The 17,598-nt window shown below is 39.9% G+C and overlaps 1 protein-coding gene across 1 annotated transcript in view; it reads right to left on the bottom strand.

The window, feature by feature from the left end:
- PTPRZ1 (protein tyrosine phosphatase receptor type Z1) overlaps positions 1 to 17,598 on the bottom strand; it is a gene marked incomplete at both ends in the record, with an annotated part of 137,346 nt that overhangs the window by 83,345 nt on the left and 36,403 nt on the right. The window contains one exon of the mRNA XM_084279246.1: positions 12,549 to 12,614. Coding sequence (XP_084135372.1) covers positions 12,549 to 12,614 — 66 coding nt within the window. The remainder of the gene's footprint in view (positions 1 to 12,548; positions 12,615 to 17,598) is intronic.

Here is a 17,598-nt window from a genome sequence, read left to right as displayed (position 1 = left end):
GCAAGAAAGGGGGTGGGAAGAGGGAGGGTGAGAAGGAAGGGTCAGAATGCCTTTGTAAAACTGGAAATTGTGTAATTGTGCTGAACAGATCAGTAAATACCCTAATTTTCACCACAATATGTAACAACTCAGTTACTTTCACTTGTTTAGTAAATACCAGAGAAAGAAAGAAATAGGAAGCAGAAGTAAATGGGAGGTCTCAGGCTGTGTGTGTGCAGTAAACTGGCGTTTTTTCTGTTCTGTTCATCACACCTACTGATGACATGACGTGTGAAAACATACCATCACAAAGAGGTCCAGTAGAGCATATGGGAAAAACAGCTGACCTTGAGAACTGAAGTAGTAAAAGTGGCATGAAATTCAACAACGCAATTTGTAAGATCATACGCTTGGAGACTACTAGTGGGAGGTTTTGTTACTAATGAGAGTCTCATCATAGAAAAACACGGGGGAGGAGGAGAATCAGACCATGTCTGACAGTCTCAGAGGACTGTAAACAGTCAGTATGATGGAAAGGCAAGCGTGTTCTGAAGTTCTAACCAAGCAACTCCTAGTGAAGATGGGAAAGTAATTTCTCTGCACAAAGTCCTGGGGACAGTTCATCTGGGATCAGTGCATTAGATGCTGGTCACCCATGTTGAAGACAAAAAAAAAATAGTTCAACCATGTGTGAGTAGAAAAAGCTAGTGAGAGAGGAGACTAAACTGCCTTGGTTTAATTTAAAAACCAAACTGGACAGAGATATCAGTGCAGTGCAATATTTGCAATAGAAAAGAACTCTCAAAAAAACCAACCCAACCAATTCTATCAGAAGAACCAGACAGTTAGATGGCATGATTGCCTGTAAGATCAGGGTGTTGGAGTTGTGAAGTCTGTATTTGGTCCCAGTAAGAAAAATCTCAACAGTTCAATGAAAGGAACTTAATCACACTGGAAAATCCTACTGACTTCATTCACAAGGGTAAAGCTGAGCAAGTAGGAGAATATTTTGGTTTTATGAAACATTTATTAAGGAGATAGACCAAAGTACACCGTAGTTCAGGGCTCTATTATCTATGATCACTGATGCAATGTATTTCATAGACACCTAAGCATTTGTTGAAGATAATACAACCAAGTTAACTTGAAACAAGTGACTGGAACAGAACTTACTGGTCTCATTATTTGGAGCAAAGGCATTTATTTATGTTTATGCTTGAAATTGGTTTGTGGAGTGAATGGCATATTTTAGACACAACAATATGACTCAATTGCATGGGATTTCAATGTGAGTTTTAAAATCTGTTGTTTTTTTTTAAAGGATTTTGCTTTTTCATCTACATATCTATCTGCAGGATGCTAGCTATGAACCTGAAGTTTGATAAATAATGTTTTCCAGCCAGATGGAGGACATACTTTATTTGTATTGACTTTCACATCAGGAAGCCATATCAAAGAAAAGCTTTTTTGTTAATAATAGTGTTTCAGACTGAATAATAAATTATGAATAAATAGAAAACACCTTCAAGTCTTTCTATAGAAGGTAGTTAATGAATACAGCAGAGTGTAAATCTCACTGTTCTTTATCAGCTTTTATATTTATATACTGACCTGTTGAGTTGGCAAGCTCACCAGCCGGTTTATACATGCAATTTGTAACACATCTATAGATACACCAGGAGACTCACAAGTGAAGGGACAAAGAGAATAGTCTTGATTGATTGATTGATGGGGTTTATATTACCATATCGTAGCAAATCATACACAGAATACGCATCAAAACACACCTTTCTTTATGTTTGGGTTTTTTTTTAACCCTGACAGAGCAGGTAAGTGCCTTCCCCCATCGTACGTTCCCATACAATCGTGCTGTGGCTGTGCTGGCTTTTGTGAACCCTTGCAGGCATGCCAGCTGGACGCACCATGGTAACCACGCTGGAGAGGGTCCCTGACATTTAGGAAAAGGCAGCTGGGAGAGACGGCAAGATAGTCAAGGAAACACTCAGACGGCTCTTTCGCCATTAGTTACTTGGGAGGAGAAAGAGTTTCTCCTGGAAACATGGGAGATAAAGTGGCAAACTGACAGTTCCTTCATGCAGCTGTTAATGAATGTCAGGGACAAGTAAAGGAACAAAACACTGTACAATCATTCAGTGGTGGGAAAAAGAAGAATTTTATAATAAAAGGTAAACAGCTGCACCATAAGAGAAGATATAAGCCAATATGACAAAAAGTGTCAAATGGAAAGAGTGGCAAGATTGCCCTAAAGAAAGGGATGGAGTGAGAAGACACAAGAAGTCATCCAGAAAAGCTCTTTTTAGCATATGCTCCACAGCTTCTCTAGGCAAAACAATTTCAAAGGGAACTTCAGATGTGTGATCAAGCCACTTGTAACAGATTCTCATCAGTTCCTTTTATGCAGAGAAAGTGAATTGTTCTCCTTTTGATCAGATACACATGGTATGGTCACAAAGGGAGTGGCAGGTGTACATATATCTCTTCTTGGAGGTTAAATGTCTTGGCAAAGATTAGTTACAGTAACATAATGAAGCTGTATGAAGTGGGTATTTACAGCTGAAGAAAATGAATAGTTGCATTGTTTAAAGTATGTGCCCCCTCCACAAGAAAACATGTTATATATTGTCCATTGCCTGCTTGTGCTGGTCACCTTCGATCTGTTCTGGACACTCTGAAAGCAGGTAAAATGCAGATTAAAGAGGTAATGTGGCAGTGCTTCTACTTAGAGAGCTCTGTTCACACATACCACAGCCCGACTGTAGAGCTAGCTTTCACAGCAATGCCTTTGAATAACAATTTAAAAAAAAATAATCTTGTACAGGCATTCAGAACAATCCACTCTATTCTGAAATGGGACTAAAGAATTTATGAACCATTGACCCAGTGTTCCTAAATGCTCTGGCAACAGTATTTTTTTTTTTTGGTTTTCCCTGTCAGTTACTCAGGCAGGGTAATATAAGGTGGGCTTTTTGTTGCTGTGTGCTTGTTTTTTCCATGGGCTGCGGGGGGACACTCACTCCGCCATGGGTTTCTCCACAGGCTGCAGGGGCATCTTTCTCTCCTGCACCTGGGGCGTCCCCTTCTCCCCTCTTCACTGGCCTTGGTGCCTGCACAGTTTGTCGCATGTTCTCACTCCCTTCTCTGGTGGCAAAAAGCAGCTGCTTGTTTTTTTTTCTCCTAAATGTGATTCCCACAGGCACTGTGACCATCTCTGATGGGCTTGGCCTTGGTCAGCAATGACTCTGGCCTTGAGCCGGCTGGTGTTTGCTCTGTTGGGTCTGAAGACAGCTTCTAGCTGCTTCTTGTAGAAACCACCCCTGCAGCCCCTTTCTCCACTAGAACCCAGCCACACAAAACTACAAGCCCTGCACTGACACCTTACACAACTAGGGAAATACCAAAAGTTTGACAACAAATTTCCAAGCCTTTACATGTACATTATTTTTCTTTCTCTCTTCCAGCATTCAACATGTCCCTCTCTTTGCTTTTCCATTTTTAGTTTCTTCATTTTCTTAACTTCCTTTTTAAAATGTCTCTGTTTACACAGTTTCCATCAGATAAAGCTCACTGACAGAGAAGGCACTGACAGAGAAATACCACATTCAGAGGGAAATCAGTTTAGCTCTTAAATGCAGCATCTATGATAAAGGATGAAAGAAGACAGTCAATTGTTTCTGTGGCTCCTAAAATAGGATCAATGCCAGGCAATATCAGATCAAGCCAGAGTTTAATTTCTCATAAAGAAAGGTCTTGAAAGAGACCAGAAAGAGGCCACCACAGGATGAATATGGAGTTTATTGCAAGCATAATTGTGGAAGCATGGCAAGAACTAGAGAAACATGTATGTGGATAGATGCCTTGGCCCGGCTTTTCACAAAAAGGACTTTGTGCACCTATCAAGATGCTCATGACTAAATTTCTGGGATTCCAGCAACCAAACAACAGAGGGAACCATTCAGCTGATAAATTTAGTGGATGCGCAGTGCCACAGCCACTTTCCTGTGGTCTGCTGCAAATTAACAAATAGAAGCCTTGCCAGCTTTCAGCAGGACTTTCTCCACAAGAAGGAATTACTTTAACTGTGGAAGAGTGATTCTACAACACCATAGTTGTAGAAAAAAGGTGAAGGGAAGAAATGCTGTCCAGTTCAATTACAGGGGCAGAGCCTAAATTTGGAATCATATATATTCTCTGGGAAAGCTTCCTAGAATGACTGACCCCCATGCAAATAATAAGCTGCATAATTCTGCTACAGGATCCAGCTTTCGTAGAATTGTGCTTATGTACCAATCATGATACTGCATATAAGCCAACTGCTTATAAGTAAACACCATATATCAGCACTCAGAATCTCTTGACAGACAGTAATCTGCTTGCAAATACAAATTATTTCTGTTCCTTGCTGATTTACCCTCTTTGTCATTAATTACTACCGCTTACATTAAGCCTGCAGACCGGACTAGATGTTGCTGACACCTGCACTGTCTCCTGACCTACCTACTGCGAGCAGGTGGAAAGAAATGCAACAGCTGTGCTGATACACAAGAGAGCAAGAGGTCCAGCCATCAAGCTACAAACTGGCTTCAGCCAGCTCTAACATGCAGCTGAAGTAGAAGCTCATATTTACCTCTGAAATGAGAAGATGACATTCTCTTGGCAGGGGGTAGATGTATGAAACTGGAAGTGCCATTGCTACCAGTTAATTTTAGAAAGGTCTGGATTTTTCAGTGGTTCAGGGTTTTTCTTTTTTCAGAAAATGTTGTTTTATCTAGAATAGAACTGCTGATGAGTTTCCCTCAATTTGAAAGTTTTGCATAAGTTATTATTTTTGTGGGGGAAAAGCCACATTATAACATTCAAAAATGAAATTCCCAAGTACAGCATGAAAACATGGTTTAAGTACATTTTTTGTGGGGGAAAAGCCACATTATAACATTCAAAAATGAAATTCCCAAGTACAGCATGAAAACATGGTTTAAGTACATTTACAGTATTTTGCAGTAACTTAGCATTCAAGGTTTACAAATTGAAATAGTATGTGGTTCCCCTCCTATGCTCTGCCAAACAAAGTCAGGTATGCTTACAAAACACCCTCAGCACACATCCCTCAAGATGGTTGTGACTTCAGGGGCACCTGAGACTACACAAGACCCCTCTGCTTCAGAGAGATGTCACACTCCCCATGCCGCCCTCTTCTTGGGCTCTTTTCTCTCACTCTTCATGTTACCTCTCTCTGTGCTCCTAGCCACATAGACTTGCCTAACCATGCCCTTTGGAGGACTGCTTTAACCCTTATTGACCCATGGAAAAACTATCTAGAAGGGTTTGTTTTCTACTGAATTAATGAATTACAGAGAGGTTCTGAATGGCTTCAAATTTGTGAGTATGTTGCACAGAAATAGTTACTGCTTTTATTCCAGTACATTAGCAAACTGTGCATACTGAATCGAATGGGATTTGAATACATTAGGGAAAAAATCCCACCCAAAACCTGTTATAAATGTAGCAGAATAGCCTTTGAGTGAAAGAGTTCTTAACAAATTCCTAAGCAAATTGACTGTAGCAGGTGAGTAAAGGAAGGCTTTCTGTAAATATAAGGAATAAGAGAATTATTTGCTGAGCTCCAAACTTCACAGATGCATAAATCATGATGATGTGGAGGTGATGACGAGCTCCAAGTAATCATCTCTGCATTTCGTAAGCAAGTAGTTAACGAGAACATATCCTTTCCACCGCAGCACAGATTGAATGGGCTTGTAAGTGAGAAATCTTTCAGTAGTATATAGATGAGGATACATTTATTGTCCTTTTTTTAGGGTGAAGAGGTTTAACCAGAGGCTATAGTCTACTGTAAAATATCCACAATCTGTGTTTTTATTTTACTTTGTGTATTCCCGAAGACAGCACACCTAAAAAAGCTTTTCCATTTCCTAATGCATTTACTTAATGGCCAGCCTCTAGATCTTTCTGACCCCTGGCCAGACATTTTCAAAGCAGCAGTGCCACACTATGCAAATCCATCACACTTTGATTTCTACACTTCCAAAATCAAATGGCCTGCATTTGAATAATCTCATTGATGCTCAGGATGAGATGCTGTGCAGTATCCGAAAATGATCCAGTTGTTCCCTTTGGTTACAACATTTAAGGAATTAAATGGGGGAAGGTACTGGTCTTATCAGCCTTCCTGATCAGGAGACTCTGTCAAACAGATCACATAAAATCTTTTTTGACAGAAAAATGCTGCCATTTTGCCAGTGAGGTAATATGAAGACCAGTATGTGGTTCCTCATACCTGTCCAACAAACATCCAACTTTGAAAGGTCCTTGAATATGGTGTTCTTACGTCCCCTTCAAAAAAAATGCCCTTGTAACAGTTTTCCACTCAGGTCATCCCACAAATATTGACTGAATCAAAGCTAAATAAATTGCACTTTGCTGCAAAGTCTTCTATTGCTCAAAGATCAGCTCTCCTGATTGAACAGAAAGGATGTTAGAAACAGACAGGACCATATCACTTCACATGAATTCAAAGGTCTGATCACAATTACCTGAATAGATATCTTATTTGCATTGAATAATATGATTTGTGTCATTGATTCAGTTGTCAAGATCTCATAAAAGGGATTTCTCTATGGCCAGCAATGCCAGCACATAGCTTCCCGCTTGAGGACATGTTGTCTCTTTGATGTGAACAGATGCATAACACTGTAATTTCTGCTGCTGAATCATCAGCCTTCCCAAAACCATCATAATGTCATAGGCTTTTTAATTAACAAGCCCGTGAATTTAGTGACAAAACACTGGAACCATAAGTGACTCTGTGATCTGGGGGATGTAAATACATATAATGAGCTATCATGCTTGAAAAGGTATGACAGTCTCTGAACCATAAGGTCTACTAAAAAAGAAAAGACCCTCTGCAGAGCAATTTTTATATGAGTTAATAAAAGAATGCATGTTATTTTCCTTTCTTATGCTGCATCCTGTACAGAAGAAACCCACAGGGCCCCAGAGTACTGGCTTTTCTTTATTACTCACAGCAGATAGAGCACATCACTCATGATTATATTTGGTGAATATAAAACACAAAGTGATTTATTTCACAGGGGGTGATAAAAAGACCAGATCTTCTCACAAAGTGATGCTGATACTGCCATGGTAGTTAGCTAGGAAGAAAAAAGTGAACTTAATTTGGTTTCATCCATCTGGTTTCATCCATCCAGTGAAGGCAGGAAGTTTCATCAGCTTTTGGCCAGGGCTCTAGTGGAGACATTTCAGCTTGGTCTGGTAGAACTGTCCTATTAAATCAGTCTTTCAGCAAGCAGGCCCTGGATCCCACTTCCACCAGGCTCCTGCTTGTGCCTCCCACTCTCCCACACAGGATTTGGCTCATGAAACAGCTCGTCTCTGATAATTCACCCTCATCTGAAAAGGACAGGACTCAGACCCTGCTTCTTTACTTTCTACCTCCCTTCATCCTGCTCCTGGAGCTGTTCCATAAGGAGCATGCATGGGTGCCCACACCTTCTTCTCCACTGCAGCTGCAGGGCAGAAAGCATCAACTGTATATATGGCCTTCTCCATTCGCCCAGCAGATGTCTGCTGAACAAGGAGACGGAGTGAGGATGAGGGGAGAGCCTGAAACTTTCCTGTTTACCAGGACCAAATTGTGGGGTAATAGAAGCAGAAAACATTTCACAAAATAAGTAGAATTAGCTACCAGTGTCAAAATAATTTCCTTGAGTTGCAGCTGAGACAATGAGATCCTCACTTACTTTTGAGGCTAGGCAAAAAGTAAAATGCTCCTGTGCATTTTTACGGATATAAGCAACGACCTACTTTCCCACAAACTTTATGAGCAGTGACTTTGCAGTAGGGTATTCTCAGTACCCAAAGATGATAGAACAAGATTTGAAATTAAAACATTAGATCTTGTTTGGGCAAGAAAGAAAATTCCATTTTCCCAGTACCGCTGAAAATAAGGCCATTTTCGTTTCTGAACCAAACTACAGGCATCAATATTTGAAGCCATCAGCGCAAATTTACAGGACTGGGAGTGTCAAAAGCAGCCCTTCAGCTGACAACTAGGGTTTTGTCTGTCCAGTGATAGTAACAGGGAGTGATAAACCAGGGGAATATCTCTAGGGTGTGTTGAATCAGACATAGAATGATGACAATTTTAAGCTTAAAACGAGCAGTTCCATGTTCACTGTGCAAGCAAAACCAAGCAGCCAGTACATTTAGCCATTGTTATTGTGGGAAGTATTGGTGCGAGGGCCAGAAGAGCAATATCAACGTACTGCCAAGATTTACTGCTGAGATATACCAGATATTAAAAATTATCTGAAAAGATCATAATTAATTATCCTAACAGATAATGACTTGTGTGTGAGTCAGCAGTGTGCTGTTGCAGCCAGGAAGACCAAGAAAGTACAGGGCCACATTAGTAGGAGTGCAGCCAGCAGGACAGGGGAAATGACTATTTCTCTCTACTGCATACAAGTGAGGTGACATCAAGAATGCGGCGCCCAGTTTCAGCTTCCTCCACAGCCCAATATGAGATGAGTATTAACGCACTAAGGGTCACTGAGATAGATGATAAGGAGGTTGGAGGTCTTCATGTACAAGGAGGGGCTAAGATATATAAGTTTGAAGAGGCTGGGGAAGAGGACAACCTAGCTGAAGTCTACTGCTATGTAACGACAAACTGTAACAGGGCAAAGGACAAGAGGCCGTGATCACAAGTTGCAGTAAGAGAAATTTCAGCTGGGTAAATGAAAAAAATTCTTCAAAATGACAGTGGAGCACACTGCCCAGCCTGCAGCATATCCCTCCTTGGAGATTCTCCAAACTCTGCTGGATAAGGTCTGAACAACCTGCTTTAGCTTTGAAGTTTGCTCTGCTTTGAGCAGAGAGGGTTGGACCAGATGATCTCCAAGGGCCCCTTCAAACTTAAAATATTCTGTGATTCATGAATTTCTCTCCAGAGAAAAGGAAAATATGATTCACATTGTGCCTGCAAACAAGAAAATTGTTCTTTGAATACCCAGAGACACGAGTTTATACTAATATCACTCTTTGCTCAAGATCAGAGTTGCCAGTATTTATAAGGCAATTGTGTATCAGTGTTTCACATAATGAATGGCAGCACAAACTGTACTTAATATCCCTGAATGATGAGACAAAGAAAGCTGAAGTGGCTGTGATAGTCATTTACAAAGCAAATCCAATTTTTAAAAACCTTCAGCTTCTGTGATTGCTGGAAGGCTGTTTAGAATTTCTTGCTTTTAGCAGAATCCAGGTCTGTTTTCCCCTAAGCGACATAACTTGTTTGTTGTAAACAAGAACCCAAACCCCAAGAGTAAAAGCCCAACAGAAAGAAATTTCACTGGAAAAAAAAGGAATTATCTTCATTGTGGTATCATTTGATAATTCTACACATGAACATTCAGACTTGGAGTTTTCATGGATTACTATCAACTGTCCATGTTAATAAAAAACAAGCAGAAAACAACATTATATCATTACTTCTGGCAAAAGCAACATGGATAAACAATGCATTAATAAAGATTAATCCTTCATCTGGGTGGTAAATAGTTGAAGCTTATATTGGTTTGAAATAATATGAAGTTGCATAACCTTAGTAGCGCAGCCAAATAATGTCTAAATGAGCTTTGGTCATCAATTAGGATGTAACTGAGTTGAGGAAATGAACTTTCACAGTAGACTTGTTTTTCTCTACAACAAAAATGGTTGGATTCACTTCTGGTGCATGACATAATTTGAAAACATTCACGTTGTAAATTTTTTATTTCTATCATGGTTCTAATGAAAAATACAATTAAAGTTTGTTAAAATAAAGTCATTTTACTAATGAACTAGCTTCAAGAATAATTTATTCCTGAAAAAAACCTGTATGCATCTGTAAATGTACACTTCCACTTTCCACTTTTTTAACACTGCATTTGTTTATGCAAATATATGCAAAGTCAGGACAGAAAAAAAACCCCTAAATTCATGCTTGCAAATGCAGGATTTGTCTATGGCTTGAAGCAGAGCTCTTAGAAGTACTACAAAATGTTTCCAGTAACATTTATGCCTTCATTAGACATTTACCCAAGAGTCAAAATCAGATGATGAGTCACATAAATTACAGTATATGAAATTGCTTTATTATGAAACTTCATCAGAAACGACATGATTTCAGAATGTAAAATTCAAGTTATTTCTCTAGTTCCATCTCACTTTCGTCTCACAGCACCATCCCCATATAGGAGTATATCGACCTACTGCAGCTAATGTATCTGAAATTTCTCATTTGATACTGAGAATTACATCTGCTCAAACTCTGATTACTTGACCAGGTTGGTTGATCTTTCTTAGTTATGGTGAATTAAACTCTATACTTGTGGGATGCCAAAGCCCACCCATAGCACCTTATTCACACACAGAGGCTAATTGCTCAGGTCTTTCAGTGAGGATGTAACAAGACAGAGGAACAGAACTGGTGTTTGAGGAAAGGATGAACTGAAAAGGCATAGTTCATCTATTCATAAATGTGCATGTTGATCTGTGCCTCACAACCGCATGTCTGAGCTTGGTATAGTAGTTACTCAATATTACTTGCCCCAGGAATAAAATTATGAGATTAAAATAAATAAGTACATGGGATCAAACCCAGTATGCCTCAGACTTCTGTGCCTCCAACACACAGTGTTAATTTTTGTAATTGTTTTTCACATTCAGGAAGACCGTGATTTTTTTAAGGAAAGCTGAGTCACCTCGTGCCATGAACAAACCACCTGGTATTTCAGGAAAGCACCACATACTACATGGCTGGCAATACAGTTAGCAGCCCTAGACATGGAGTATCTGATTTACATATAGCCTCTCCAAAAAGCCTTTGAAAATCCATGTCTGACCATGCCTGGAACTGGCTTTATGACTGTCAGGAGCATGCTAAGCCCACATGGCAGAGGACTTGGTGAGGTAGCAGGACCAAGGTCAGGATGCTACTGGTGCAGATTGCTGCTGGGGCAAGAGGCTGTAGGGTCAAAGGCTGCAGGGGCAGGATGGTGCAGGGGAAGAATGTTGCAGAGGCAGGAGGCTGTCAGTGAGGATGCATGCTGCTGAACAAGGCTCCTCTCACATTCGGCCACCTCAGGCACCCTACTATAGGTCTGAACAGGGAGAGGGGTTTCACCAGCAGTAGGGTCACTAGGGACAGGCACATGAAGTGAGATGACTACGCGAAGGTATCTCACATGTTGAGGGAGAGAACCAACAGAATCCTCTGGCTTGCAGAGTCTGTGGTGGTTTTCCATCCAAAATACCCAGTAAACATGACCTGAAGCTGTTGCAGTAGCTGCACAGTGTGTGGGTGCTCCATGCAGGCTAGGAAAGAGCTCTGTCCTCTGATATCCTACGCTATGTTTATCCTATTGCTGTTTTTTAAAGTAAACTCATAAATTGCCCTCTGGTCACCTGTAATCCTGGAGGCTTATCCCTGCATTCCGCTAACTGCAATATTAAAAAATTGATGTATTTTGAACATGAAATGCTGTATTCATTGATCTTATTCTTGGATTTTGCAGTACAATGTGTGTAAGTGGGAGTTTTCATTATAAATCTCATTTTGAAGGGTTTATGACTTGCCTGTTTCAATTCTCTCTAGGCTCAAAACTTGTTAGATACGTTTTACCCTGGAAGATAAAAAATGTCTTGAAAAATGGGAAAGAGAGTGAGAGAAAGAAAAAGTGCAGTGAAACTTTCTTTAACTACAGGAACATATTTTGAACCAAATATATGAAATACCGAAATCGGACAGTCCTTATTTCGTTTCATAAATTGGTAGGTTTTGAAACAGTAACTTAAATCATTAAAAATGTAAGAGCCTATGCTCATTCTCAGGAAGTCACTTCTTACATTCTGGGTAAAATATACTTATCATTTTGGATTAAATCATCTTTCCAATATTACTCCAAGTCGCTTAACTTTTACAGAAGACTGTAGGAGGCAGATTGTGAATTCCCCATACCCCTTTTGTGATGAGGCAGAGGTCGTGCAGAATTTGGGTGTATAACTTCACTTACGCAAATGAGAGAGCCCAGGGTGGGAGCTGGAAAGGATGCTCAGGTGCTCAGGAGTAAAGTGCAGGAGTTCATATGCAGTATAGGGATATGTTCTTACCCACACAATGTGCTGTGTCTTGTTTGAGCCTTTCTGTTTGCTTTTCAAACTTACTGCAACAGTAATATTCAGATGATAAAAGAGGACCTAACAAATTATTGGCTCAGCCTTCATCAAGTAAGGTTATGTTTTTACGGATGCCATTCACTTTCCAAAAGTAACAGATGTAAGAAATGAAAATAGTCTCCCTTGTGCAACTTTCCTGAAATTTTTCAGACTCCATTTCCCACATTTTTACTTTACCAATTGTTTTGGCATATGGAAAAAGTTATACAGACGTAACAGGCTTGTGAAGTTATAGTAATGAACATGAAAATATCAAAGCAAAATTGTTTTTTTCAATAGACAGTTTTGCTCACCTGTATATGACCAATCAATCTCTTCTATCAACTTCCGTTGTTGCCTGTAGTATCCGTACACCAAATCTGCAAAATAGCAATGAATTTACAATATCAAAACCAGAAGCCTAACAGGATCATGAAGTACAGATGATACACTCCCCTCCAACAAGATGATAACTGTTTTAATTACAAATGAATTATTTACTTTGTCCTTATCTTGGACCTTGAATGGTAAGTAGTGGTTAAACAGAATAAAAATACCATCAACACTGTAGCATAAAAAGGACACAAAGTGCTTTTTGGTATTAGTTATTCAACTTTTAACTATTCACTCAAGACTCGAATTATGTATTCTTTCCAAGCTTCATTCCATAGTTTTTTTCTTTATTATCACAATATGTCTATTTTCTTTATGTTCCATACAGTTTTTACCCCTTCCCCTGTACCCTTCTCCTTTCCCCTTCCATTTCCTGCATTTATCATCACAACCACACTTTCTCTTTTACAATTCACACAACTCCCCCTTGAAGAAACCCTATTCTGTGAGGTCCTTTACAAAGAACTAATCTAGATAACATGGAAGTCAATGCAAGTTAAACTTTTCCTTCAGTGATTTCAGAACTGTACATCTTGTCTCTAACTTTGTACTACTGATAATATTTAAAATAGTGAACAAATTATTTTAAATGTCATTTCACTGTGTACTCTCATCAGCAATATTACAGCTGAAGTATGTGAAGCTACTTCTACCTTCATAAACTTTATGGAGAGAGAAGGCTAGATATTACACACTTTTTAATGGCATTATATTTCTCCAGAGAGAAATATCTAACTGTATAAATACTCATTGATTCATTCTGACTACTGAATAACCTTCACTGTTATCCTTTTCATGTCAGCACAACTGTAGCAACACTACTGATGTGTGCAAATAGATGACTAGGCCCATTAATACTTTTTAATATATGTAAATTGCAGATATAGGGGTTTTTTTGAGACTGTCATTTCAAGAGTCATAATGTTAACTAGCTTCATTAAATACTGTTCTAGAGAAGCACAATATAACCTATTTAAGAAATAATTGCATATGAGTGCGTTGAGCACACATATGGATTGCCTCCTTGAGAAAGAGCCACAGAATTCTGCTCACATTCTGTAATAAATATAATTTAATGAAACAGTTTCATAGCATCCATTTCTTTTTCTTTAATGCTGAAAAGTATGCAGTGCTGATTACAGGATGTTAAATCGTAATTGCTGTTTGCAAGGTTAGAAATGTTCTGTGTCTTACAATGACTTTCTTCTACCTATCTGAAGTCCATAGGTTTTAATAGCTCCATCGGGAATTCTGCTTCCCATGAAACTGCAATTGCCCTGAAATGTTTTTCTCTCCCCCTTTGCAAAAAAAAAAACCAACCAAAACCCACCCTTACAACACTTAGCAACATCCACCCATGACTAAGATTTTTACAAAAAGATCAAACCTTACATGTAAGTAATGGCACTGAAAAGGGATTTACACGAACCGGCCTTGTCTTTGGACCACATTTTCAAGTCAATGTGCATTGTGCCTGCTTCTTTAATTAATTATGTAAAAGAAAGCTGTTTCAGTTCTGATTCACAGGTGTTAGTTGCTGTCTCCAGTTTCCTCCTTTATCTATTGTTCTCCTAATTGTTACTTTAAACAATTAGTTGTGCATTCATATGCTAACGAAGCAGGGTTTGGGCGTGAGAGCGTCCCACCACTTTTTAAATTCCACATGGAGGTCTGATGGACAAGGAGCAATAGCTTCAATGAACAAGAAAAAAAGGGGGCAAGGTTCACTTTTTTTGGTGCATTACACACTTATAGACCCAGTAAATCTTATGGAAAGTCTTTATAAATGCCAGGAGACATTAGGAGTTCATACACCTTCTTTCCTCTGCTATTCACGTATTGTGCTCCCACAGCCCCTTCACAGTACCCTCACAGCCATTCGCCTTCTCACATATGCAGGGATTGTCAGGCGTTTTGGTCCTGACTCTACCCACTACAAATACGTGGCAAAATTGGAGACGAAAGCAACTTTCATCTGGGGAAGGGAGAGATTGAGGAATCAGAGAAAAGCTGTGTGCCAGTGTATGAGGAGAAGTGAATGCAGCGACTCTCCCCTTGAGCTACTTGGTTAAACTGCCCTTGCAAAACACAACAATGCATCCTATAGAGCGCTGATGTGTTCACAGTGTGTTAGTGCTGACCAGCTAACAGTTTAGAGACAAGGTGGAAGGAAAGTATTTAATTTTGGTTTATGTTACTAAATTGACATCCCTTTTGCTTAGTCTATATGACGTACTTCTGTTTAAATAGCAAATTTAAATTTCTTACATTTAATTTAAAAGAATATAGTAATAATGACAACATCTTCACAAAAGAGAAGGCAAGACTGATGTAAAATTTGTGGGTTTGTAGGTAAATCTGTGATCCTCATGTTTGAGCTGGATCAGCCTGACAATCAGCTTGATTTGTCTTGTGACACTGACTGACATCTTCAGCCAGTGCTCAAAAGAGTTTGAATTTTATTGGTTGAGGTGCTGCTTTATGAAGCTAAAAAATACTTAATCATCTGTTCTGCTTTCAGGAAACTGTTAAAGATATTTTGTAGAACAAGGCAACTGAGTTGCGGGATCATGTCTTAACCAGTTTGATAGTTATCTTTCTATGACCATCAAGGACACAAGTGAGATATCATTAGATGCTTTTTTTCCCCTTTTTCTGTCCTCCTTCAAAACCAAAGTTTTCTGTCTAAGCCTGTGAGACTTGTTCCTCTTTATATTCTGTCCAAATAGTGCTCACCCCAGTGCCCAAGGCCCATGAAGTCAGCAATAATGGTGGCAAAATGCTCCCCTCTCCGCTCACGGGGACTGACTGATTTGTGGCTGACCTTGTCTCGTGTTCAGTCATCGTGAGCAAACAGAGAAGATGCATTTCTGACTCAAGTGCTGGGTGTAATAAGATCTTGTAGAATATTTTTCCTGTTTAAAAAGTATAAATAACCAGTTTTTCTTCCTCCTAACATGAGTCTGATATTTCTTTTGCATTTACTGTCCTTGGTTGAGTTGCTTTTGATTTACTGCTGTAAATTTATTCATGCATAAAGGTAAAATAAATAATAGCTTCAAAATTAACAGAAAGAAATGTCTTTGAGGGAGGACCTCTTGATTTGACACTGTGTCACAGGATAGTAAGTCAGAAAAGTAGGAATGGGACCTTAAACCTTTGAGTTCTGGACTGGAGAATCCTTTGAGAGACGCTGAGGCAAAAAGCTCCAAGTATCCACAGGAGACCCCTCTCCTAAGCCTCTGTAAAAAAGGTTATTCTGAGGACAGTGCCCAAGACACAAAATATGTTTGGAGATGCTACACTCAACATAGTACTTTGCTGCACAGGATACAAGATCAGGTGTAATCTTACACTGTAATTTATACCAGGCTGCTGTAATTTTACCAGTCCATTATGACTGTCCCTTTTGACACAGCGGTGTCAAAAGATATCAGCTGCTAGACTCAAGAGGACAAAAGGGCAACCTCCTTATGGTTTCACCTACGCTCAACATGAACTTACAAGCTTCACCAGCAGCCAAGATGGCATTTATCAGATTCTGACATCAGAATGACTTATTTATAGGAATTGGGACACGCTTGGGTAATGTACTTGTCTGCAAGATTTTCTACAAACAGGGCACTAATGGTCTGTGTGCACAGTAGACATTGCCAGTCTTAAGTATGCATTCAGATGCCAACATGGTTTAGTCCTGGGAAGAAAAGGCAGATGAGGCCCTCTATAGACAGACAGGACCAGCCTCATGTTCACAACCCCTGGTCCTGGGGGTCTACAACCACCCCAGTCAGTATCTGTTGGAGGGACAACACAGCAGGGCACAAGCAATCCAGGATGTTCCTAGAACGCATTGATGACAACTTACTTTTCCAAGTGATAGAGGAGACAACAAGAAGTGTCATGCTGGACCTTGTACTCACCAGCAAGGAGGAGCATGTGGGGAATGTGAAGCTCCAGGACAGTCTTGGCTGCAGTGTCCATGAAATGGTGGAGTTTAAGATGCACAGAGTAGTGAGGAGGGCACACAACAAGCTCAATACCCTAGACTTCAGGAGAGCAGACTTTGGCCTGTTCAGGGGCCTGCTTAGTAGAGTACCATGAGACAAGGCCCAGGAGGGAAGAGGGGCCCAAGATAGCTGCCTAGCATTCAAGGATCACCTCCTCCAAGCTCAGGAGCAATGCACCCCAAAAAAGAGGAAATCAGGCAAAAATGCCAGGAGCCCTGCATGGATAAACAGGGAGCTCCTGAGGAATCTCAAATGCAAAAAGGAAATCTACAGAGGGCAGAAGCAAGCATAGGTATCCTGGGAGGAATGCAGAAAAATAGCCTGAGCAACCAGGGATCAGGTTTGGAAAGCTAAAGCCCTGATAGAATTACATCTGGCTGAGCACATCAAGTGCAATGAGAAATGTTTCTATAGATATGTCAGTGATAAAAGGAAGACTATGGAAAATGTGGCCCCTCTACAGCAGGAAATGGGAGACCTGGTTACCTGGAATATGGAGAAAGTACTCAAGTACTCAACGATTTTTTTGCCTCCATTACAGTATTGGTGGGTAAGGGAAGAGTAATCTATGTCACCTACCTGAACACATACAAAGCATTTGTCATGGTCGCACACAACATGCTTGTCTCTCAATTGGAGAGATGTGGATTTGATACATGCACCAGAAGCATTGCATCTCGCTCAACATTTTCTTTCTGCCCAAAATCTAATTTGGGAGAAAAGAGGATAGACTCTAAAGTCATAAGCATTCATCTAGTATAAATGGACAATGGCAATGCATTACAACCACGGACAGAAAGGATCTGTTGGTATTAAAACTGACAGGAATTTCAATTTATATGTGCAGGACCCAGTCTGTGGATCCTTAGGCCGTAGAAGAGCACAGGAACTCTTGGGATGCCAGCAAGGATATATACATTCACTGGCAGTATGCGATAATTTTCTCTTTGAGAAACTCAAAAGC

This window comes from Gallinula chloropus (genome assembly GCF_964237585.1).
Source record: "Gallinula chloropus genome assembly, chromosome: 1".
Taxonomy (NCBI): domain Eukaryota; kingdom Metazoa; phylum Chordata; class Aves; order Gruiformes; family Rallidae; genus Gallinula; species Gallinula chloropus.
This window is presented reverse-complemented; position numbering and strand designations above follow the sequence as displayed.